Here is a 24,576-nt window from a genome sequence, read left to right as displayed (position 1 = left end):
CCCTTTGCCTACCCTGACTGCACATCCCAGGCTCCGCCCCTCCTGCCTACCCTGACTGCACACCCCAGGCTCCGCCCCTCCTGCCTACCCTGACTGCATGTCCCAGGCTCCACCCACCCTGCCTACCCTGACTGCATGTCCCAGGCTCCACCCCCCCTGCCTACCCTTACTGCACATCCCAGGCTCCGCCCCCCCACCTACCCTGACTGCACGTCTCAGGCTCTGCCCCCCCCCTGCCTACCCTTACTGCACATCCCAGGCTCCGACCCCCCTGTCTACCCTCACTGCACATCCCAGGCTCCGCCCACCCTGCCTACCCTGACTGCACAATCCAGGCTCTGCCCCCCCTGCCTACCCTGACTGCACATCCCAGGCTCCGCCCCCCCTGCCTACCTGACTGCATGTCCCAGGCTCCGCCCCCCTGCCTACCCTGACTGCATGTCCCAGGCTCCGCCCCCCCTGCCTACCCTGACTGCATGTCCCAGGCTCCGCCCCCCTGCCTACGATGACTGCATGTCCCAGGCTCCGCCCCCCTGCCTACCCTGACTGCATGTCCCAGGCTCCGCCCCCCCTGCCTACCCTGACTGCATGTCCCAGGCTCCGCCCCCCTGCCTACCTGACTGCACATCCCAGGCTCCACGCCCCTCCTGCCTACATGTCCCAGGCTCTGCCCCCCCTACCTACCTGACTGCACATCCCAGGCTCCGCCCCCCCTGCCTACCCTGACTGCAAATCCCAGGCTCTGCCCCCCCTACCTACCTGACTGCACATCCCAGGCTTCGTCCCTCCTGCCTACCCTGACTGCACATCCCAGGCTCCGCCCCCCCTGCCTACCCTGACTGCATGTCCCAGGCTCCACGCCCCAAGCCTACCCTAACTGCAAGTCCCAGGCTTTGCCCCCCTAACTACCAATTTTCAAACACAGCCTGTAAATTGACTGGAGCTGATTGGTTGGTACTTTGGGGTATATTTACTAAGCCCTGGATGGATATAAAGTACCGTAGATAAGACAGAGATAAAGTACCAGCCAACCAGCTCCTTCACAGTCCATAGAGGACACATGCTGAGACCATGGGTATAGGGTGGAGCAGGAGGAGTCCGGGCACCAACTAGTTTAAGTTCTCCCAGCAGCCCCCTATACCCCGCCCCCAGCCTCAGGCAGGCCAATTTAGTTAGCAAGCCCAAGGCAGGAGCGAGGAAGAGGAGAAGGAAAACCGACCTACACATACTGGTCCAACACCCACAAATGCTAAAGGAGGACTGGAACAGAGTAAAAAACCCTGCCAGCCCGGTGAGTCAGGGTGGTCGGCCTGCGGGCGGGATGTACTAAGCATCGCTTCCGCCATGCGGAACACTCCCCATGACTTCAGGTTAATTACCGCAGTATGGGGGTCATTCAGACCCACTCGCGAGCGGCAGTACAAGACCATCGCGACCATCTTTTTGCACGCTCGTATATGCTGTGGGTGGTGACCCACAGCTATACGAGCGTCCAGGAGGACGCTCCATATTAATGGAGGAGGGCCCTGATTCAGAGCGAGCGCTCTGGTCAGAGCGTCCGGCTCTGAATCAGGGCCTATGTACCTAGAATATCGCAAAGGACAGCTCTCCCGATAAGAACTGTCCTTTGCGATGGCCCCGGACAGAGGGACTTACGGGTTTAACACCCAGAAGTCACACTGTTACAAACATCGCCTGTGTCCCCTATGGAGTTCGAAGAAAAGAACTTAACCAGGTAAGACATAGGTCCTCTGTTTCCAAACACAGCCCAGGTGCCTCCTCCTGTTTTATTCTATGTAGACCGCATTCGCCTGATTCACGCTAAAGGAAACCTATTCTGTGGTCTCCAGACTCCGTCTCAGAAAACAAGAGGTTACAACATGTCTTTCAAGAAATGTAACATTATTATTGGGTTAAGATGCGTACACACGCAACAATATTTTGAACGATAACGATATCGTTAGCGTTCAAAATATCGTTCATTTTTTGGGCCAAAACGATGAACGATCAACGACCGCGATGCGCGCTCCCGCTGGTCGTTGATCAGTGTCGTTCATCGCCCGAACTTCCTGTCCAACCTGACGATATTCTGAGGTGGTTGCATGTTCGGGATGAGGAAGGGAGCCCGGCACTGAACGATTTAGTTCATGAAATCGTTCACTGTTTGTGCTCAGTGTTGTTAATGACACTGAGCACAAACCTGCCGGGGACACACACGGGACGATGTCGTTCAGGGAACGAATCGTCCCGTGTGTACGCACCTTTACAAATGTGGGTAAATCAGTAGCGGGTTTTTAGTATATGTGCCATAGCCATCTCCTGTCAATCTGTAATAAACCAAAGGGGTAGATTCACTAAAGCTTCTACAACACACAAGTGCTGGTATTGCCTGTAGCTATGATCTCTCTATTGCATTCTAGAAAATGATAGACAGCACCAGTGCAACAGGGCGGCAGTATGTCCCATGCTGCCCCCGCCCCCTAAACACATGACATCATGGCGTCATGCCAAGGGGCGGAGCCTGCGGCTCTGAGAAGTAGAGCACTGCCGGTATGTCCTAAGGACCATCCGAGACATTCCACAAGCTGCAGGACGCCTGCCCAGAGCATCAAGCAGGTGCCATGGGACAGCGAAGACACTGCCTCCACGGCCCTGGCACTGGCACCACTCGCGCCCACCTAGTTATGGCCCTTATAGACAGGATCTGAATGGTTGCTATGGGCAACACCACCACGTGTCTTGTTTAGAAGCTTTAGTAAATCTTACCCTGAGTCTTAATTTTTTCCCAATAGTATAATTTCTGACCTCGGCTACAGAACCTGTAATGCAGTTATATGATCTGTACTAGATGTCTCAGCATGCGCTGTGCTCATTCAGGATAATGACGCATCCCAGCAGGGTAGTTATGTCATTAATTGCAGAGGCAGCACAGACGGTGTAATGGTTAGCATTACTGCCTCACAGCACTGAGGTCATGGGTTCGATTCCCACCATGGCCCTACCTGTGTGGAGTTTGTATATTCTCCCTGTGCTTGCGTGGGTTTCCTCCGGGTACACCGGTTTCCTCCCACACTCCGAAAATATACTGGTAGGTTAATTAGCTCCTAATACAAATTAATCCTAGAGTGTACAGTATGTGTGTGCGCATGTGATAGGGAACATAGGGCCTGATTCAGACCCACCCGCGAGCGGCTGTCCGCTTGCAAGTGGGTCGATGTTATGGATTGAGCATGCGCACGACGGAGGGAGCTCCGTCGTGCGCATGCGCCAGACGCGACGAGCGAAGGAAAGTCCTTCGCTCGTTGTGTCCGATCAAAGGGGGCGTGCTGTCAATGTTGATTGACAGCACGCCCCCTTTGGTGGGCGTGCCTCCCTGACGGGGGCGTTCCCACGGGAACGCCTCCCGTCAAAAGCCGGCCCACTGACATCACTAGTTCCCCCCACTAGTGATGTCAGTGGGAGTGATTTTGGCTCTGATAGAGCCAAAATCACTCCGGAGCTTGCGGTTGAAAACCTCAACCGCAGGCTCCAGCTCGCAATTTCGATGGTCGCGATGGTCACGACCATCGCGGCCATCACAATGCACGCTTGTATAGCCTGTGGGTGGTGACCCACAGCTATACGAGCGTCCAGGAGGACGCTACATTTTCATGGAGCCCGGCCCTCATTCAGAGTGTGCGCTCTGCTCAGAGCGTACGGCTCTGAATGAGGGCCATAGAATGTAAGCTCCACTGGGGCAGGGACTGATGTGAGTGGCCAAACATTCTCTGTAAAGCGCTGCGGAATATGTGTGCGCTATATAAATAACTGGTAATAATAATAATTAATATCAGCGCGGCTTCTGCATTTACACTAACGTCTTTAACCCCCTGGTTGCAGCCGCGTACACATCTCGCAGAGCACGTATGATTGTCTGAAGGGGGAGTTTGACGTGGAGCCGGGGGAAGGGGGCACGAGATGTGACTACCTGCGAGAGAAGGGTATCGTCACCTACCTGGTCATCCTACCAAAGCAGCAGGTGAACAAGAACGGCATCAATGGAGTGGTAAGCCTCACCCATCCTCCATCATGGTCAGATGCCACTTCCCAAACCTGCGAGAGCCCTGTCTCACATGTAACGGTGCTCAGCGAGAAGGTGGTTTTATAGTACCCGTGTTGCTTATTGTGTTACAGCCACTAGAGGGTAGAGACGGGCACTGTGAGGGCTGAACCAGTCACACCCCCGAGGTACAAGTGATAAGTTAGTGGTTTGAAAGGAATGGGTATGAAATATCGCGGGCCGCATGGCCGGCGGTTCGATTCCCGTCAGTGGCAGCCAGACAAGAGCAGAGTTAGAAGCAGCGGTGGAAATCCCGATCGTGGATAGGTAAGTATCTACTAACCTAACACCCCTGACCCTAACCCTCCTTAGGGGTGCCTAACCCTAACTTTCCCCCCAAGTGCCTAACCCTAATCCCCCCTCTAAGTGCCTAACCCTAACCACCCCCTTCCCTGCTGCCTAAATCTAAGTCCCCCGGGGGGGTGCCTATCCCTAAGTTCCCCCCGGGGGTGCCTAACCCTAACCCTCCCTCCCCCTAGCCTAACCCTAACCCTCCCGGGGGGGTGTCTAAACCTAAGTCCCCCCCGGGAGCCCTAAACCTAACCCTCCCCCCCCCGCGCAGCTGTCCGCTCGCGGCGCCCGGCATCACTACGATCGGAATGCCGGGCGCCGGTCTCCCTGCGACGGGGAAATGCGGGCGGCTACATCTAGACGCCCGGCATTTCACCCTTGCCGGGATATGACAGTCGGGAAGCCGGCTGCCGGTATTTAGGCAGTTGGCTTCCCATTTGAAAGGCTGCATCCTCAGGAACATTAGCTCGGCCCATAGAGTTGCCGGGCTCTACTGTGCCTCATGCCTCAGCGATGTCGCTAATTTCTAGTCACCTGAACGGCTGCATTTGTAGAGTTATCCCCTGACGACCATGCGGCTGATTCTGAGATGAGATTAAAGCAAAAACAGACCTAGTAACTTTGCACCTAGACAAACCATGCTGCAGTACAAAGGGTGCAAATACATTTGTTATTTTGCATGCAGGGTAAATACTGGCTGCTTCTGCATGTAGCCCGCACATGCCTCCTAGTGAAGTGGGCAGAACAGGGGAGATAAAAACGTGAATTGCCGGTCTGTATGGAGGGGGCGGGGCTAAACTGATGGCAAAGCGTGAATTGCGGCATTTTCCCGCGTCAGGCCTAATGACGTCAGGACCCGTCCCCCCCAGAGTAGCAAGCTGCCTCTTTTCCCCTGGCTTCTCCCGGATAGAGTAGATGAATAAAGTAGGTAAGTATGGGTATTACCCAGGTGCAAAGTGATAAGGTGCCAGCCAATCAGCTCCCAACTGTCATCTCACAGGCTATGTTTGAAAAATGACAGTTGGGAGCTGATTGGCTGGCACCTTATCACTTTTCACTCTGTCTCTTAAAGGCGGGTATCCACTACTAGATATACAAACGAGAACCCGATTACGACATTGCAATTGTGCTGTAGTTTGTATATCTAGTGATGTGCCTAGATTGAACGTTCGCTCGTTCAGTCCAGACACATCCATCATCCCCGCACATGCTGAACCTGACGGGATCGTCAGGTTGAACAGCATGTACGGGCGCTGTCGGAAACGACCAGGGTGCACGCGCATCGCTGGTCGCTTCCGGACAAAACATGCCCGATGCATGCGCGATTTTCAAGCGATTGCATGATAAAGACATCGTTATTGTGCAATCTCTTGCTAAAATCGCCTAATGGATATCCCCCTTAACACTGCTTAGTAAATAGACCCCTATGTTTGAAGGGGCAAGATCTTTCCAAAAATATAATCGCCCATATTTGATTATTTTATACACCTAGGGGGTAGGGGGTAGATTTACTAAAGCTCCTTAAACAGACAAGTGGTGGTGTTGCCCCTTAGCAACCAATCAGATTCTGTCTATCATTTTATAGGAAGCCAATGCAACAGAGGAATGATAGCTGGCATCAGATTGGTTGCTATGGCAACACCTCCACTTTGAATTTTTTAGAAGCTTGAGTAAATCTACCCCCCCTAGTAGTTTAAAACCAGGGTATCTCTATATGTGTGGGCAGATTGAGTGATCATTATTAAGCAATACTCAGTTTACCAGCTATAAATCATTCCGTGTGTATATCAAATTGTTCAACGGAAAGATTGTTAGTGAAAAGGTGCTAAGCCCTGGAGAGAGATAAAGTACCAACCTATCAGCTCCTAACTCTCACTGTACAGGATGTGTTTTAAAAATGACAAGAGCTGATTGGTTGGTATTTTATCTCTCTCCAAGGCTTAGTACATCTACCCCAAGATCTTGTAATTAAAATGAATGGAATGTAAGGGATAAAGGGTGATGCCAAATATCTGCCCGTGGGCCAAGGGGCAGTCCTATCCCATCCCTGGTGCAGTGCAGTACGGTGCTGTCTGATCCCACTAACCCTGTTACAGTCATTGGAAGTCATAGGAAAGTAAGACTTCTAAGCTAATGGTATGTACTGGGACACCCGTCCTTTACTGGGAGAATATTCTGTGCAACAGCGTAAAAAAGCAGAACTACATCCACGATAGTACAGAGGCGAGCAGGCCGCCCGGCTGCCTCTTACACAGCACAGGGATAATATGTACATACAGCTAGTACCTCAGTCACACTTCTCTCCCCTGTGTCTCTCCATCTCTCTTCTCCTTCTGTTCAGAAGCTGTCGCTGACGTCATCACATGGCAACTCCCCGCAACTGATCAACACCAAAGAGTGCAACGGCAGCATCCACACAACCTGTACCACCCCGGACGAGAACGAGGAGCTGGACACCAGGGTGAGCTCTCCTCATTGCTATAGCCCATGCAGAGCATTAAGTGGGGTTACAGTGTCTGTGCCCCGTACTCCTGTGTCTGTGCCCTGTACTAATTGGCTGTGCCCCATATTCCTGTGTCTGTACCCCGTACTCCTGTGTCTGTGCCCTGTACTAATTGGCTGTGCCCCATACTCCTGTGTCTGTACCCCGTACTCCTGTGTCTGTACCCCGTACTCCTGTGTCTGTGCCCCATACTCCTGTGTCTGTACCCTGCGCTCCTGGGTCTGTGCCCCGCACTCCTGTATCTGTGCCCTGCACTCCTGTGTCTGTGCCCCATACTCCTGTGTCTGTACCCTGCACTCATGTGTCTGTACCCTGCACTCCTGTGTCTGTACCCTGCACTCCTGTGTCTGTGCCCTGCGCTGCTGTGCCTGTACCCTGCGCTCCTGTGCCTGTGCCCTGCGCTCCTGTGTCTGTACCCTGCGCTCCTGTGTCTGTACCCTGCACTCCTGTGTCTGTACCCTGCGCTCCTTTGTCTGTACCCTGCGCTCCTGTGTCTGTACCCTGCACTCCTGTGTCTGTACCCTGCGCTCCTGTGTCTGTACCCTGCGCTCCTGTGTCTGTACCCTGCGCTCCTGTGTCTGTGCCCTGCGCCTGTACCCTGCGCTCCTGTGTCTGTACCCTGCGCTTCCTGTGTCTGTGCCCTGCGCTCCTGTGCCTGTACCCTGCGCTCCTGTATCTGTACCCTGCGCTCCTGTGTCTGTTCCCTGCGCTCCTGTGTCTGTACCCTGCGCTCCTGTGTCTGTACCCTGCGCTCCTGTGTCTGTACCCTGCGTTCCTGTGTCTGTACGCTGAGCTCCTGTGTCTGTACCCTGCACTCCTGTGTCTGTACCCTGCACTCCTGTGTCTGTACCCTGCGCTCCTGTGTCTGTACCCTGCGCTCCTGTGTCTGTACCCTGCGCTCCTGTGTCTGTACCTTGCGCTCCTGTGTCTGTACCCTGCGCTTCTGTGTCTGTACCCTGCGCTCCTGTGTCTGTGCCCTGCGCTCCTGTGTCTGTGCCCTGCGCTCCTGTGTCTGTGCCCTGCGCTCCTGTGTCTGTGCCCTGCGCTCCTGTGTCTGTGCCCTGCCTCCTGTGTCTGTGCCCTGCGCTCCTGTGTCTGTACCCTGCGCTCCTGTGTCTGCACTTTGCATTCCTGTATTTGTACACAGCTCTATTTAATATTGGGTTAGAAAGTGGAGCCTCTATATAAGGACATGCAATTTACATCTTAACCACCACCTGCACACAAATGGTTAATTCAGTTACAAACTTTGCAACCAGTAACCTGATTTGTTCTTAAATCTAAATTCAATGAAAATCAGACATTTTGGGGTTCATCTTGAGCTGGGCACATTTTGTGCCAAAAACCGCAGACGTGTGTAAAATGTGCCCCCTCCCAATAGAGCTCACGTTGCACAGATTAGCGCTGGACATTCGGTTTACGCCTCTAGGTAACAGTGATATACAGTATGCTTCTGTCGCTGGCTGGTGTTATTAATAAACCATCATTATTTTGTATTCCAAAAACAGAAAAAAGTGCAGTTTACACCTAAAAATAAAATGTCCTTACGTTCACTTCTACATGGTCTTGCTTCTTTATAGTGAATGTGAAATGTGTTGAGTATTATGTATGTGTGAATTAATCCCCTTGTGCTCTGGTTGTGCCCCTGAGTGTGTCAGGGTTTTGGTGCTGTACACAGGAGTCTTGTTACAGCGTGTGGGGCAGAACTTTCTCTACAGCCGGCTTTGCTTCACTGCACAGAGCGCAGAGCGTATTGTGTATTGTGCAGTGCTCCTGGCCAAGAGCGATCTCACACAGAACACAAAGCCATACCCGGTGTAGCGCCACCTACAAGGGACGCACAGATATTGCAGCTGATATCTGTAGTGTCATATACCCACTTACCTGTCTGTACCCCCACCTACACGTATCATGGATCTATTGTATGTGAGACCACACTTTGCTATCACAGTGATTTCCATGGCTGCTCTCCTATCTCACGCAGGTGGTGAACCCATCTTTCCCCAACCCCCGCAGACGCCTCCGCCTGCGAGACTTGGCCGAGAGAGTCATTGACGCTCAGCAGAACGAGCAGGAGCTGAACAAGCTGCTAAATGAAGCCTTGCTGGAGAGAGAGACAGTACAAGTGTGAGTCATCTGCCTGCGTCTCCATCCAATACCCCAGCACAGTCCACGTATCCTCCCTGTGCTTGCTTTGGTATAGGCTTGGCTCTCTAGCTTATGCGAAACTATAGGTCTCAGCCCCCTGGAAAGTTGCAGGTTACCCCTGGTACAGTAAAAGGTGTTGTGCATACAGCATATAGAGGTTCACCACCCACTTACCTGAAGCCCGATCTTGAGGAAATGAGCAGGACCACCATGAGACAGTTCAGGTCCTGGTACTAAGGGTTAGCGTGACCAAGCATGGCTGAGGCATGACCTGGGTGGACCACTCCGTGCCTACTTGTCAGGCCTGGCGCCCTCCCTACCCTCTTCTTGGCACCCTTGGAAACGGGTAACTTTAGTGAGGGATTGTCCAAAAATGTACAACCACTAAACCTCTACACTGTTTTCCTATGTTCTAGACCACTTGTAAGCAACTGGTGGTTTAAGCCTTCAAGTACAGTGAGGCTGACCCTTAGCAGCCACTTATCCCCACTCATATAGACGCCAAGGAGGATGGTGGCGTGGGGCGTCGCAGTTACAGATCTGACTTTGTAAGAAAACCTGGCTCTGCAAACCTGCAACCCCCACACAGACGTCACCTGAAATAGGTCCAGTGATCCATGTCATTGTGCTGAGCCCCTGGTTACTTCTGATGAGTAACCTGAGGGACCCACTCGCTTCATCTGGATTCTCCAGCCCAATTGCCCTGGCGTTGGGATGTCGGTGAGCATACTTTATAGGGATGGTGGTTTTTGGCAGACAGCATAAAATGTATGCTACATTAATTTGAGATGGTCCCCTCTGTCATGGCGATGTGGTCAATGGTTTGATGAATCCCCTTGACATTGCCCTGGGTGACAACATGCACTAGAGGTGGGGATAACATGAGGGACTATTCCATAGTCATGGAACCCATCATTTTTTGTGTAAAAAAACACTTATTCTGAGAGACTCTGTGCTGAGGGCATACAAGTTCTAGTAGTTTACCATTGGTGGTGTTATTGGTGCCATCGATGGCGAGAGAAATGCCCTTTCATTGCATGATGCAACAACCAGCCTCATTGGGTGGTTCACTGGCAATGTGACTCCATTCCCTTTGCCCCTTAATCCTGGACCCATTGCGTTCCCAAACCCCCAGAGCTAAACCGCGAGCTGTCACACTAAAATGGGACATCTGCTATATTCTGTAAGACCAGTGATGGCGATGAACTCACAGCTGAATTATATATCTATTTCCACAGCTTAAAAGGGAAATACACCTACCGCTTGTCTATGCGATTCATCAGCCCGGAGATGGAGACGCGTTTCTCCGTGGAGAAGGAGAAGCAGAGCGGCGCGGCCTTCAGCTGTTCCTGCGTGGTCCTGTTCTTCACCGCAGTGGTTCAGATGCTCATAGATCCCATGTAAGTCTGTGGAGATGATTTGTGCGCACACGAGACATCACTGTGCGCTGTCTGTTACTCTTAGGCAGCTGCCACAGAGCATAAGCTGAGAGATAGTGTCAGTGTCACTGCTGCCATTGGCCAGGGCTGGTTCACGGGCGAGGCAGAGGCGGCATCCGTCTGTGGCCCTGCACCAGCCGCCAACATATAGCGCTGATATCGTCGCACGCAGCAGCACATCTGCGACTTTATTCAAGTGCCGATACAAACCGCTTCTCTTGTGTAAATCTGTGCGGCCAAATGTGCCAGGCCTGAGACGCCCACTTTTAGCGCCCATGCACGGTGTAATAGCGCTGTAATACTTTTGCGTGCACTTCTTGCCACCTCCCAATCACCACCCATCACTTTTCCGCCACCTTTGTGATACCGTCTGAACTGATCGGAAAAGAGCACCTTTGTGCGTACAGTCTGCACAATGGGGATGTAGATAATTTACCGGCCGCCGGGATGCTGGCTGTTGAAATCCCGATGCCTATCTTTAGCCCGACGACGAAATCCCAACAGGCGGCATCCCAAACGAAGGTAAGCGGGGCCCTGTAAGATGTTAGCCGCGGGGAGGGGGAGGGTGAGTTTTAGGGGCCCCAGGGGAAGATTATGGTTAGGCACCCCCCGGGGAGGATTAGGAAATACATGTCAGACCAGACCCGGCATAATCTTCTTTCCTTTCTCTTTCACCATCTCAGGCTGGTCGCCAACTACGTGACTTTCGTGATCGGTGAAATCCTTCTCCTCGTTCTGACCATCTGCTCACTCGCAGCCATTTTTCCCAGGGTAAGAAGGAGGTCATGTGATCAGCCGCGCTGACTGTAGGGGCTGGAGTCTGGGAGTTTGTGCTGTTAGGTGTATACTGACTGTAGGGGCTGGAGTCTGGGGGTTTGTGCTGTTAGGTGTATACTGACTGTAGGGGCTGGAGTCTGGGGGTTTGTGCTGTTAGGTGTATACTGACTGTAGGGGCTGGAGTCTGGGGGTTTGTGCTGTTAGGTGTATACTGACTGTAGGGGCTGGAGTCTGGGGGTTTGTGCTGTTAGGTGTATACTGACTGTAGGGGCTGGAGTCTGGGGGTTTGTGCTGTTAGGTGTATACTGACTGTAGGGGCTGGAGCCTGGGGGTTTGTGCTGTTAGGTGTATACTGACTGTAGGGGCTGGAGTCTGGGGATTTGTGCTGTTAGGTGTATACTGACTGTAGGGGCTGGAGCCTGGGGGTTTGTGCTGTTAGGTGTATACTGACTGTAGGGGCTGGAGCCTGGGGGTTTGTGCTGTTAGGTATATACTGACTGTAGGGGCAGGAGTCTGGGGGTTTGTGCTGTTAGGTGTATACTGACTGTAGGGCTGGAGTCTGGGGGTTTGTGCTGTTAGGTGTATACTGACTGTAGGGGCTGGAGTCTGGGGGTTTGTGCTGTTAGGTGTATACTGACTGTAGGGGCTGGAGTCTGGGGGTTTGTGCTGTTAGGTGTATACCGACTGTAGTAGGCAAAAATGTCTATTTCCAGAGAAGGAATTTTAGTAAACAATGTATTCTGTACGTACGTTCTGCTGTGTATATAAAGGACGGTAGTACGGTATGCTGTGTATATAAAGGACGGTAGTACGGTATGCTGTGTATATAAAGGACGGTAGTATGGTATGCTGTGTATATAAAGGACGGTAGTACGGTATGCTGTGTATATAAAGGGCGGTAGTACGGTATGCTGTGTATATAAAGGACGGTAGTACGGTATGCTGTGTATATAAAGGACGGTAGTACGGTATGCTGTGTATATAAAGGACGGTAGTATGGTATGCTGTGTATATAAAGGACGGTAGTACGGTATGCTGTGTATATAAAGGACGGTAGTACGGTATGCTGTGTATATAAAGGACGGTAGAACGGTATGCTGTGTATATAAAGGACGGTAGTATGGTATGCTGTGTATATAAAGGGCGGTAGTACGGTATGCTGTGTATATAAAGGGCGGTAGTACGGTATGCTGTGTATATAAAGGACGGTAGTACGGTATGCTGTGTATATAAAGGACGGTAGTACGGTATGCTGTGTATATAAAGGACTGTAGTACGGTATGCTGTGTATATAAAGGACGGTAGTACGGTATGCTGTGTATATAAAGGACTGTAGTACGGTATGCTGTGTATATAAAGGACTGTAGTACGGTATGCTGTGTATATAAAGGACGGTAGTACGGTATGCTGTGTATATAAAGGACGGTAGTATGGTATGCTGTGTGTATAAAGGGCGGTAGTATGGTATGCTGTGTATATAAAGGGCGGTAGTATGGTATGCTGGGTATATAAAGGACTGTAGTACGGTATGCTGTGTATATAAAGGACGGTAGTACGGTATGCTGTGTATATAAAGGACGGTAGTACGGTATGCTGTGTATATAAAAGACGGTAGTACGGTATGCTGTGTATATAAAGGACGGTAGTACGGTATGCTGTGTATATAAAGGGCGGTAGTATGGTATGCTGTGTATATAAAGGACGGTAGTATGGTAAAGGACTGTAGTATGGTATGCTGTGTATATAAAGGACGGTAGTACGGTATGCTGTGTACATAAAGGGCGGTAGTACGGTATGCTGTGTACATAAAGGGCGGTAGTACGGTATGCTGTGTATATAAAGGACGGTAGTAGGGTATGCTGTGTATATACAGGACGGTAGTACGGTATGCTGTGTATATAAAGAACGGTAGTACGGTATGCTGTGTATATAAAGGACGGTAGTACGGTATGCTGTGTATATAAAGGAAGGTAGCACGGTATGCTGTGTATATAAAGGACGGTAGCACGGTATGCTGTGTATATAAAGGACGGTAGCACGGTATGCTGTGTATATAAAGGACGGTAGTACGGTATGCTGTGTATATAAAGGACGGTAGTACGGTATGCTGTGTATATAAAGGACTGTAGTACGGTATGCTGTGTATATAAAGTACAGTAGTACGGTATGCTGTGTATATAAAGGACGGTAGTACGGTATGCTGTGTATATAAAGGATGGTAGTACGGTATGCTGTGTATATAAAGGACTGTAGTACGGTATGCTGTGTATATAAAGGACAGTAGTACGGTATGCTGTGTATATAAAGGACGGTAGTACGGTATGCTGTGTATATAAAGGACGGTTGTACGGTATGCTGTGTATATAAAGGACGGTAGTACGGTATGCTGTGTATAACAAGAGATATGGTAAGAACTTACCTTTGTTATCTCTGTTTCTACGAAGTCCATAGGGTCCACAGGGTGACCTTGGGGTATAGCTGGATCCTGGATCCCCGGGTACCACGGAGTTAAAGCTTTTAGCTGCTCCCAGGATGCACTTGGGTCCAACCTCCCCTATACCCCGCCCCCGAGCCACAGGCACCTCAGTTGGTAAGCAGCCCAGGCCGGAGGAGGAGACGAAACAGAGAGAAGGAAGACTGGAACACACAAGAACCATACTCACAGAAATGGGAGACGGAAAACCGGTGACCAGTCACAGAGCCCATATGAAGCCAGGTGCGTCAGGGCGGGTGCCCTGTGGACCCTATGGACTTCGTAGAAACAGAGATAACAAAGGTAAGTTCTTACCATATCTCTTGTTTTCTACTTCAGGGTCCATAGGGGTCCACAGGGTGACCTTGGGGATGTCCCAAAGCAGTCCAACTAAGGGCGGGGACGCTCCTGTGCTGATAGGAGAACCCGGCGCCCAAAGGATGCATCCTGAGAGGCAAAGGTGTCAAACGCATAGAACCTCAAAAAGGTCTGAATGGAAGACCAGGTGGCCGCCTTACAGAGCTGAACAGCAGAGGCGCCACGGCTAGCAGCCCAAGAAGGGCCCACGGACCGAGTGGAATGAGCCTTAACAGAGGCTGGAACAGGTAAACCCTCCTGCATATAAGCCTCAATAATAACAGAACGAAGCCAACAGGCTAGAGTCTGTTTGTTGGCAGGCCAGCCCCTCTTGTGAAAACCAAAGAGGATAAACAAAGAATCCGACTTCCTCACAGAACTAGTCCGGTCCACATAAACCAGGAGTGCCCGGACAACGTCTAAGGAAGTCTCCCCAGCCGAAAGATCAGGTGACTGAAAGGCTGGTACAACAATTTCCTGATTAATGTGGAACCTGGAAACCACCTTAGGTAGGAAATCAGGACGAGTGCGAAGCACCGCTCTGTCCTGATGAAAAATCAGAAAAGGGGGACGACAAGAAAGCGCCCCCAAATCTGAAACCCTCCTGGCAGAAGCAATTGCCAAGAGGAAAACAGTTTTAAAAGTTAGCCACTTGAGCTCCACTGACTCCAAGGGCTCAAAAGGAGGACCCTGTAAGGCCCGAAGAACCACCGCCAAATCCCACGGGGCCACAGGTGGCACAAAGGGAGGCTGGATTCTCAAAACACCCTGGAAAAAGGTGTGTACGTCCGGCATAGCAGCGATCCTGCGCTGGAACCACACCGACAGAGCAGACACGTGTACCTTCAGTGAAGAAAGACGTAATCCTAAGTCCAAACCCGACTGAAGGAAAGCCAGAATACGCGAAACCCGGAACACCTGGGGATCATAGTTTCTGGCCTCGCACCACTGAAAGTAAGTGTGCCACACTCTGTGATAGATCCTCGCGGAAGCAGGCTTGCGCGCCCTCAGCATGGTGGTAATAACGGAGCTAGAAAAGCCCCGAGACCTCAGGACGGCTGTCTCAAGAGCCACGCTGTCAAAGATAGTCGACCCAGATCCGGGTGAAGACAGGGCCCCTGAGACAACAGGTCCCGCCGTTGAGGTAGGAGGTACGGAGCGTCGATGGACAGGCTCCGCAGATCGGAGTACCACGGCCTTCTGGGCCACGCTGGGGCCACCAGGATCAGTGTGCCTCTGTCCTGTTTGAACTTGCGCAGGACCCGAGGCAGCAGAGATATCGGAGGGAACAAGTAAGCCAGTTGAAACAGCCATTTCACCGACAGCGCGTCTATCAGACTTGCGCCTGCGTCCCTTGTCCTTGACCCGTACACAGGCAGCTTGTGATTGTGACGGGACGCCATCAGGTCCAGCTCTGGCAGCCCCCACTTGCCCCGGGATGCACATCGTAACGGCTGAGGAAGTCTGCCTCCCAATTGAGGACTCCTGGGATGAAAACTGCCGAGAGAGCTGGAAGATAGCGCTCCGCCCAAGCCAGGACGCGGGACACCTCCGACATCGCAGCTCGACTGCGAGTCCCTCCCTGGTGATTGATGTACGCCACCATGGTGGCGTTGTCTGACTGCACCTGAACGGCCCTTCCGTGAAGAGCGGTGCCGGACGACTGCAGGGCTCTGTATACTGCCCGCAGTTCCAGGATGTTGATGGGAAGAATCGCTTCCTCCGCCGACCAACGACCCTGAAGTGACAAGGAGCCTGTCACCGCCCCCCAACCCCGGAGACTGGCATCTGTCGAGAGCAGAACCCATTCCGGGATCCAAAAGGGGCGCCCCTCCAGGAGATGAGCTGTCTGCAGCCACCAGGCTAGGGACAGACGCACCTCCGAGGACAACACCAGCAGCTGAGAGCGGATCCTGTGTGGCAATCCGTTCCATTCCGAAAGAATCAGCCCCTGCAGGGGCCTGGAATGGAACTGGGCAAACTCCACCATGTCGAATGCCTACACCATGGACCCCAAAACTCTCATCGCTGAGTGCACCGACACTCTGCCACTGCTCAGACAACTGTGAATCCGCAGCTGTAAGGAGGAGACCTTCTCTGGAGTCAGAAAAATCCGTTGCTGACGAGAGTCCAGCAGGGCCCCCAAATGAACCATCCGTTGTGATGGGATGAGGGAGGATTTCTTCCAGTTGATCAACCAGCCGTGCGCCTGTAGACAAGCGACCGTCAGGTGGAGATGCTGGATCAGTACCTCCGGGGAGCTTGCCAGCAAGAGGAGGTCGTCTAGATACGGTAGCAACCGTATCCCCTGGCTCCGAAGGTGAGCCGCCATGACCCCCATCACCTTGGTAAATACCCTTGGTGCCGTGGAGAGACCAAAGGGTAGAGCCCTGAATTGGTAGTGGTTGTGGAGAATAGCAAACCGCAGAAACCGTTGGTGCGATGGTGCTATAGGCACATGGAGGTAGGCGTCCTGGATATCCAGGGAGACCATATAATCCCCCGGTTCCATCGCCAGTATGATGGAACGCAAAGTTTCCATCCTGAATTTGGGAACCCTGAGAAACCTGTTCAGGGACTTCAAATTGAGGATGGGGCGATGAGAGCCATTGGGTTTCTGCACCAGAAACAGCGTAGAGTAATACCCCATCCCACGTTGAGACTGTGGTACGGGTATAATGACCCCCGCCGTCAGCAAGGCCTCTATGGCTTCCTGAACCTGCAAGGCCTTGGTTTTGTCCTGAGAAGGACTTGTGCAAAAAAACTGGCAAGGCGGCCTGTGCCGAAAAGACAGGGCGTACCCCTGGGAGACCACTTTTCGCACCCAGGCATCCGTGGTGGTATTGTGCCAGCACTGGGCGAATTGAAGAAGTCGGCCTCCCACTCTGGGGTCCCCCAGAGGGAGGCCCGTCCCATCACGCAGAAGGCTTATCTTCTGGCTTGGAAGAAGGGCGCCTAGCACTCCAGGCTTGCTTCTTTGGCTTTGAGGCGGTCTTGGGTGCGGACTGCCTCGGGAAGGACTGACCCTTTGCCTTGCCCTGAACCCGAAAGGAACGAAACGCCGAGCTCCGGACCTTAGCAGGTGTAGTAGCTGAAGGGAGGAAGGCTGACTTGGATTTTGCCAGGGTATCTACTATTTTGTCCAGGTCCGGACCAAATAGTAATTCCCCATTAAAAGGTAAGGCCTCCAAGCCTTTCTTTGAATCCGCGTCTGCTCTCCAAGACCGCAACCACAAGGATCTACGAGCAGACACTGCTGCCGCCGAAACCCTAGAGGTCAACAGGCTAGCATCCAAAGATGCTTCTCCAATGTAGGAGGCGGCATCTCTCATCTGTCCTAACAACGCCCTCTGGACGTCCGGAGATTCATCCGTAAACGTGTCCTCCAAGGCGTTGGCCCACCCCTCAATGGCCTTGGCCACCCAGGAGATGGCCATGGACAGCCGGGCTACAGCCCCTGAGAGAGAATAAATAGACTTTAGACAAGTCTCCACCTTCCTGTCCGTAGGATCCTTCAGCGAGGATATAGACGGCAATGGCAAAGTAGCACTCCTGATGAGGCGTGTTACATGGGAATCGACTGCAGGCGGAGTTTCCCATTTCTTACAATGCGCTTCCGGGAATGGATAATTGGACGCCAAGCGTTTCTGTGGCAGGAAACGCTTACTGGGCGTCTGCCAGGCCACCGCCATGTGATCAGTCAACTGATCAAACAAGGGGAACGCTGTAGAAGTAACCTTAGCTTTTTTAAAACTAGGATACCTTGACTTGGGAGCGGGTGCCTCATCCTCAATCAGAAGAATGGCCCGCACCGCCTTAACCAGAGCCCGCACATTGATGGAAGACTTAGTGTCTACCTCCTGGACTGAGGCTGAGTCATCCTGCACCTCACCATCATCCGAGGACCCCTCAGAATCCGAAAGATGCGCAGCCTGTGCCATGACTGAGCGTTTAGACGCCCTGGAGGGCACGTCACTAAGCAACATCGACTGAAAAGCCGAAGATGCTGCCGCCAAATCTTGGACAGTGTGGGAAAGCGCATCCACCCAGGGTGGAGGGGCTGTCACAGGAGCCTGAAACGGCACCACAGCCGGCTGTGCCACAGGGGTGGACTGAATATACATTGGCAACCCCGCATAGGGACCAACAGGCTGAGACCCCGGGGGAGTCTGCAATAATTGTGGGACACCCGGGGAATGGGGGATGGCAGGCTGGGGCAACGCCCTAGTAGGGGCGGCAGTTGGGACCGACAGACGGTCCGCGATGGACACCAGCACCTGGGAAAACATCGCCCATGGTGGCTCCTGCGACATGGGAGGTTTAGACGTACCAGGGACCGCCTGGCACCGTCCGCACAGGCCGTCCTGTGACAAATCCTCCCTATCCACTCCTGCAGAACAGCGCCTGCAGGAGAACAATGCCGGAGCCCCGGAGTGCTCAATCTCCTCCTCAGACATGACTTAGGAAGAAAACGTGCGCACTCACCAGTGTGCTGAACAACAGCCCACAATATGGCACCGTGTAGCACACAACTGTATGTGACGGACCTCACAAATACGTGATCTATATAGGTGAGGTCAGTAGAAACACCCTTCCCCCGCACACCTGTAGGGCTTGTAGGAGAAGGAAAGGGATAGGTACAGGCTGACAGTAAGTAGAAAAAAGACACAGACAGGCAGCACTAGCAAAAGTCACATACCATGCAGGAAGATATACTCACTGCACCTTTCCACTACAATCAACCTCCCAGATTCAGTGTCTGGGAGGGCTATAGTGCTGTGTACACTGTCCTTGATCGGGGGAGAGGTACACAGGGGGACCGGTCCGCGTGCTCCCTGAGAGTATCCACGCTGCCAGTAAGAAAATGGCCGCTGGAGACCTCAGAGGAGGAGTGGCCCGAGTAGCTGCAGCTCAGCGACGCCAGACTCCGAGCTGAAAGGCGCGCTGAGCTGAGGGGAGGAGCCGCTAGACAGGGAAGGCTTCCTCCCCTGGCTAGCATATTTAACCCCCAAGGTTGCGGCATCCCGCTTGCCGCTTAATTTACCCTGGTGGTCTAGTGGTCTGACGGGGTATGCCTCCGATAGAGGGGGGGGGGGGCCCGCCGCCACCGCTAGCGCCCCCGGTCTGTCCCCTAGACCGGGGGCATGGGACTGCATATAAAAGGCATTACCCGCGCACCGCCGCTAATCAGCGGTGCGCGGCTTACCTTAAGCTCCCCGGCGTCTTCCGGCAGCAGTCCCGGGGGAAGCCAGAGTCCGGCTAGTACAGACTCTGGCTTCCCCCGCCGCGATCCCCAGTTCAGTGCTGGCGTCGCAGCGCCAGCAGGGAGAAGGAGCGGCAGCGTGGGCGTCTGTACAGACAGCCCAGCGCTGCCGCTCTGGAGAAAAAAACTATAGTAAAAATAAATTTAACCTAGTTAAATAAAAAGCTGTAGGGGGCTGCTCCTGCAGCCCCCCCCCGCAGGGTGACCCGACTCCGGCCGGGCACCATCTTAAACTGAGGTGCCTGTGGCTTGGGGGCGGGGTATAGGGGAGGTTGGACCCAAGTGCATCCTGGGAGCAGCTAAAAGCTTTAACTCCGTGGTGCCCGGGGATCCAGGATCCAGCTATACCCCAAGGTCACCCTGTGGACCCCTATGGACCCTGAAGTAGAAATAAAGGGCGGTAGTACGGTATGCTGTGTATATAAAGGACGGTAGTACGGTATGCTGTGTATATAAAGGACGGTAGTACGGTATGCTGTGTATATAAAGGACTGTAGTACGGTATGCTGTGTATATAAAGGACGGCAGTACGGTATGCTGTGTATATAAAGGACGGTAGTACGGTATGCTGTGTATAAAAAGGACGGTAGTACGGTATGCTGTGTATATAAAGGACGGTAGTACGGTATGCTGTGTATATAAAGGACGGTAGTACGGTATGCTGTGTATATAAAGGGCGGTAGTAAGGTATGCTGTGTATATAAAGGACGGTAGTACGGTATGCTGTGTATATAAAGGACGGTAGTACGGTATGCTGTGTATATAAAGGACGGTAGCACGGTATGCTGTGTATATAAAGGACGGTAGCACGGTATGCTGTGTATATAAAGGACGGTAGCACGGTATGCTGTGTATATAAAGGACGGTAGCACGGTATGCTGTGTATATAAAGGACGGTAGCACGGTATGCTGTGTATATAAAGGACGGTAGCACGGTATGCTGTGTATATAAAGGACGGTAGTAAGGTATGCTGTATGCTGTGTATATAAAGGACGGTAGTACGGTATGCTGTGTATATAAAGGACGGTAGTACGGTATGCTGTGTATATAAAGGACGGTAGTACGGTATGCTGTGTATATAAAGGGCGGTAGTACGGTATGCTGTGTATATAAAGGACGGTAGTACGGTATGCTGTGTATATAAAGGACGGTAGTACGGTATGCTGTGTATATAAAGGACGGTAGAACGGTATGCTGTGTATATAAAGGACGGTAGTACGGTATGCTGTGTATATAAAGGACGGTAGTACGGTATGCTGTGTATATAAAGGACGGTAGTACGGTATGCTGTGTATATAAAGGACGGTAGTACGGTATGCTGTGTATATAAAGGACGGTAGTACGGTATGCTGTGTATATAAAGGACGGTAGTAGGGTATGCTGTGTATATAAAGGACGGTAGTACGGTATGCTGTGTATATAAAGGACGGTAGTATGGTATGCTGTGTATATAAAGGACGGTAGTACGGTATGCTGTGTATATAAAGGACGGTAGTATGGTATGCTGTGTATATAAAGGACGGTAGTACGGTATGCTGTGTATATAAAGGACGGTAGTATGGTATGCTGTGTATATAAAGGACGGTAGTACGGTATGCTGTGTATATAAAGGACGGTAGTACGGTATGCTGTGTATATAAAGGAGGGTAGTACGGTATGCTGTGTATATAAAGGACGGTAGTACGGTATGCTGTGTATATAAAGGACGGTAGTACGGTATGCTGTGTATATAAAGGACGGTAGTACGGTATGCTGTGTATATAAAGGACGGTAGTACGGTATGCTGTGTATATAAAGGACGGTAGTATGGTATGCTGTGTATATAAAGGACGGTTGTACGGTATGCTGTGTATATAAAGGACGATAGTATGGTATGCTGTGTATATAAAGGACGGTAGTACGGTATGCTGTGTATATAAAGGACGGTAGTACGGTATGCTGTGTATATAAAGGACGGTAGTATGGTATGCTGTGTATATAAAGGACGGTTGTACGGTATGCTGTGTATATAAAGGACGGTAGTATGGTATGCTGTGTATATAAAGGACGGTAGTACGGTATGCTGTGTATATAAAGGACGGTAGTACGGTATGCTGTGTATATAAAGGACGGTAGTACGGTATGCTGTGTATATAAAGGATGGTACTACGGTATGCTGTGTATATAAAGGACGGTAGTACGGTATGCTGTGTATATAAAGGACGGTAGTAGGGTATGCTGTGTATATAAAGGACGGTAGGACGGTATGCTGTGTATATAAAGGACGGTAGTATGGTATGCTGTGTATATAAAGGACGGTAGGACGGTATGCTGTGTATATAAAGGACGGTAGTACGGTATGCTGTGTATATAAAGGACGGTAGTATGGTATGCTGTGTATATAAAGGACGGTAGTATGGTATGCTGTGTATATAAAGGACGGTAGTACGGTATGCTGTGTATATAAAGGACGGTAGTATGGTATGCTGTGTATATAAAGTCCATGCTTCCTGCTAGTGCGAGTTAGTGGTCAGGAACCTCCCAATTTGTGATAAAAGTAGAACAAAGCATGAGAATGAAGCTAATATGCTGTCTAGTAGTTTAGGAAACCTGTGGCTTCTAGTGGTGATTGTGGTACTATAAATTCCAGAGCACCTTGTCACCTTGTGTTCGCCTCGTAGAGGATAAGCATCATATCTCAGCAAGCAATGTAATATAATGTGTTTATGGAGTGATGTTATTGTGAATTCTGGGAGGAACATGACCTCTTATCCCTGTATCTATAGGTTTTCCCAAAAAAGTTAGTAGCCTTTTCCACTTGGATTGATCGGACCAGGTGGGCGCGAAACACTTGGGCGATGTCGGCCATTTTCATTCTGACAATGGCGGATATAGTGGATATGGTAAGAAACGTTTACAACTTTTTTTCTTTTTCAAAAATATGTTTATTGTTATTTTACAGACAGGATCTTAATTATTAACACATTGTAAAAGTGCTGATATGCAATAACCCACATCAGCCAATCAGCAAGCTGCCAAAACTTTTCAGACAACGTAAAGCGATTTATATTGGTCAGGGTGGGTGTGGTTTAAGTAAATCAGGGTTTGTATTGGTGTCTGGCTCGTTTAGATCAGGGTGTGGTTTCAGTGAATTGGGAGTTTTATATGGATTAGGGTGTGGTTTATATGGATCAGGGTGTGGTTTATGCGGATCATGGTGTGGATTATATGGATCAGGGTGTGGTTTATATGGATCATGGTGTGTATTATATGGATCATGGTGTGGTTTATATGGATTATACGGATCAGGGTGTGGTTTTTCTGGATCAGGGTGTGGGTTATATGGATCAGGGTGTGGTTTATCTGGATCAGGGTGTGGTTTATATGGATCAGGCTGTGGTTTATATAGATCAGGGTTTGGTTTTTACAGATGAGGGTGTGGTTTTTGCAGATTATAGTGTGGTTTACAATGATCAGGATATGGTTTATTTGGATCAGGGTGTGGTTTATATGGATATGGGTGTGATTTGAGTGAATTGGGTATAGTTTATATGGAACTGGGTGTCTTTTATATGGATCAGGGAATATCCCATATGGATCAATGTGTGGTTTGAGTGAATTGGGTATAGTTTATACAGATCAGGGTGTAGTTTATGCGGATCAGGGTGTGGTTTATACGGATCAGGGTGTGGTTTATACGGATCAGGGTGTGGTTTATATGGATCAGGCTGTGGTTTATACGGATCAGGGTGTGGTTTATATGGATCAGGGTGTAGTTTATGCGGATCAGGGTGTGGTTTATACGGATCAGGGTGTGGTTTATACGGATCAGGGTGTGGTTTATACGGATTAGGGTGTGGTTTATATGGATCAGGGTGTGGTTTATATGGATCAGGGTGTGGTTGATACGGATCAGGGTGTGGTTTATACGGATCAGGGTGTGGTTTATATGGATCAGGGTGTGGTTGATACGGATCAGAGTGTGGTTTATACGGATCAGGGTGTGGTTTATACGGATCAGGGTGTGGTTGATACGGATCAGGGTGTGGTTTATACGGATCAGGGTGTGGTTTATACGGATCAGGGTGTGGTTTATACGGATCAGGCTGTGGTTTATACAGATCAGGGTGTAGTTTATGCGGATCAGGGTGTGGTTTATACGGATCAGGGTGTGGTTTATACGGATTAGGGTGTGGTTTATATGGATCAGGGTGTGGTTTATATGGATCAGGGTGTGGTTGATACGGATCAGGGTGTGGTTTATACGGATCAGGGTGTGGTTTATACGGATCAGGGTGTGGCTTTGATGAATCTGGTCATGGTTGGAGAGAAAAGTACTGAGCATAGGGTAAGACTAGGGGGTATTCGGTGGTTGAAGGGGCCGCTCATAAGACAAGGGGCAAGCAGTGAGAATGTAAGGGAGCAGCACAGTGTGTCACTGGAGATGTTCTGCCATCACCTTGTGGTGCTGCTGAGACTCAGGCAGGAGATAAGGAACCATAGACTGTCACTAACCATCGTCCCTCCCTCTCCCCGCAGCTCAGCTGCTTACAGTACTACTCCACCACTTACAACAGCACCTCGTCCTCCTCCGCCGGCACCTGGGGCTGTGTGGAGAACCCCAAATACTACAGCTACATCGCCGTCCTCGCCCTCATCGCCACCATCATGTTGGTCCAGGTCAGCCACATGGTGAAGCTGACCCTGATGCTGATGATCACCGCCGCCGTCGGAGTGGTGAACATTTACGCCTGGAAGCCCATTTTCGACGATTACGACAGAAAGCGCTTCAGTTCCTACGTGTGAGGCTCTCATTTACCGTTACCCTGTCCTGGCCGCTGTCCATTCGCTGTGCCATGTTCTAGGCACGGGGGGCTCCCCGGCGTATAGTACCATGTATGGGATGGGCCGTGGGTGGAGAGAGAGGGGGGGTTTGATAAATGACATAATTAACATCCTGTTTGCTTTTTGTGCGGCCTGAGAAATAGTTCCTTTGCTTGAAATCTGGTTTTACATTGCTTTCCCGAATATTATAAACATTATCGGGGTCGATTTCTGAAGCCGTGAACTCGGTGAAGCATTCTAGCAGCGCAGAGAGGTGGATCAGTGGAGGAGTTGCCCAAAGCATCCAATCAGCTTTGAGGTAGCATTTATTTAGTACATTCTGTAAAATGACAGGTAGAAGCTGATTGGTTACTATGGGCAACTTCTCCACTGCTCCACGTCCACACTTTTTACTGCTTGAT

The 24,576-nt window shown here is 51.0% G+C and overlaps 1 protein-coding gene across 2 annotated transcripts in view; it reads left to right on the top strand.

Annotated features, from left to right (window-relative positions):
* ADCY3 (adenylate cyclase 3) overlaps positions 1 to 24,576 on the top strand; it is a 219,802-nt gene that overhangs the window by 155,171 nt on the left and 40,055 nt on the right. The window contains exons 7-13 of one of the 2 annotated variants that reach the window (XM_088447575.1): positions 3,880 to 4,045; positions 6,735 to 6,851; positions 8,878 to 9,020; positions 10,280 to 10,441; positions 11,164 to 11,251; positions 22,117 to 22,233; positions 23,870 to 24,132. In XM_088447575.1, coding sequence (XP_088303701.1) covers positions 3,880 to 4,045; positions 6,735 to 6,851; positions 8,878 to 9,020; positions 10,280 to 10,441; positions 11,164 to 11,251; positions 22,117 to 22,233; positions 23,870 to 24,132 — 1,056 coding nt within the window. Of the gene's footprint in view, positions 1 to 3,879; positions 4,046 to 6,731; positions 6,852 to 8,877; positions 9,021 to 10,279; positions 10,442 to 11,163; positions 11,252 to 22,116; positions 22,234 to 23,869; positions 24,133 to 24,576 lie in introns of both variants that reach the window. The other variant, XM_088447574.1, reaches the window with a different exon arrangement.

Source organism: Taudactylus pleione, unplaced genomic scaffold (assembly GCF_031769625.1).
Source record: "Taudactylus pleione unplaced genomic scaffold, aTauple2 ptg000434l, whole genome shotgun sequence".
Classification (NCBI taxonomy): domain Eukaryota; kingdom Metazoa; phylum Chordata; class Amphibia; order Anura; family Myobatrachidae; genus Taudactylus; species Taudactylus pleione.
This window is presented reverse-complemented; position numbering and strand designations above follow the sequence as displayed.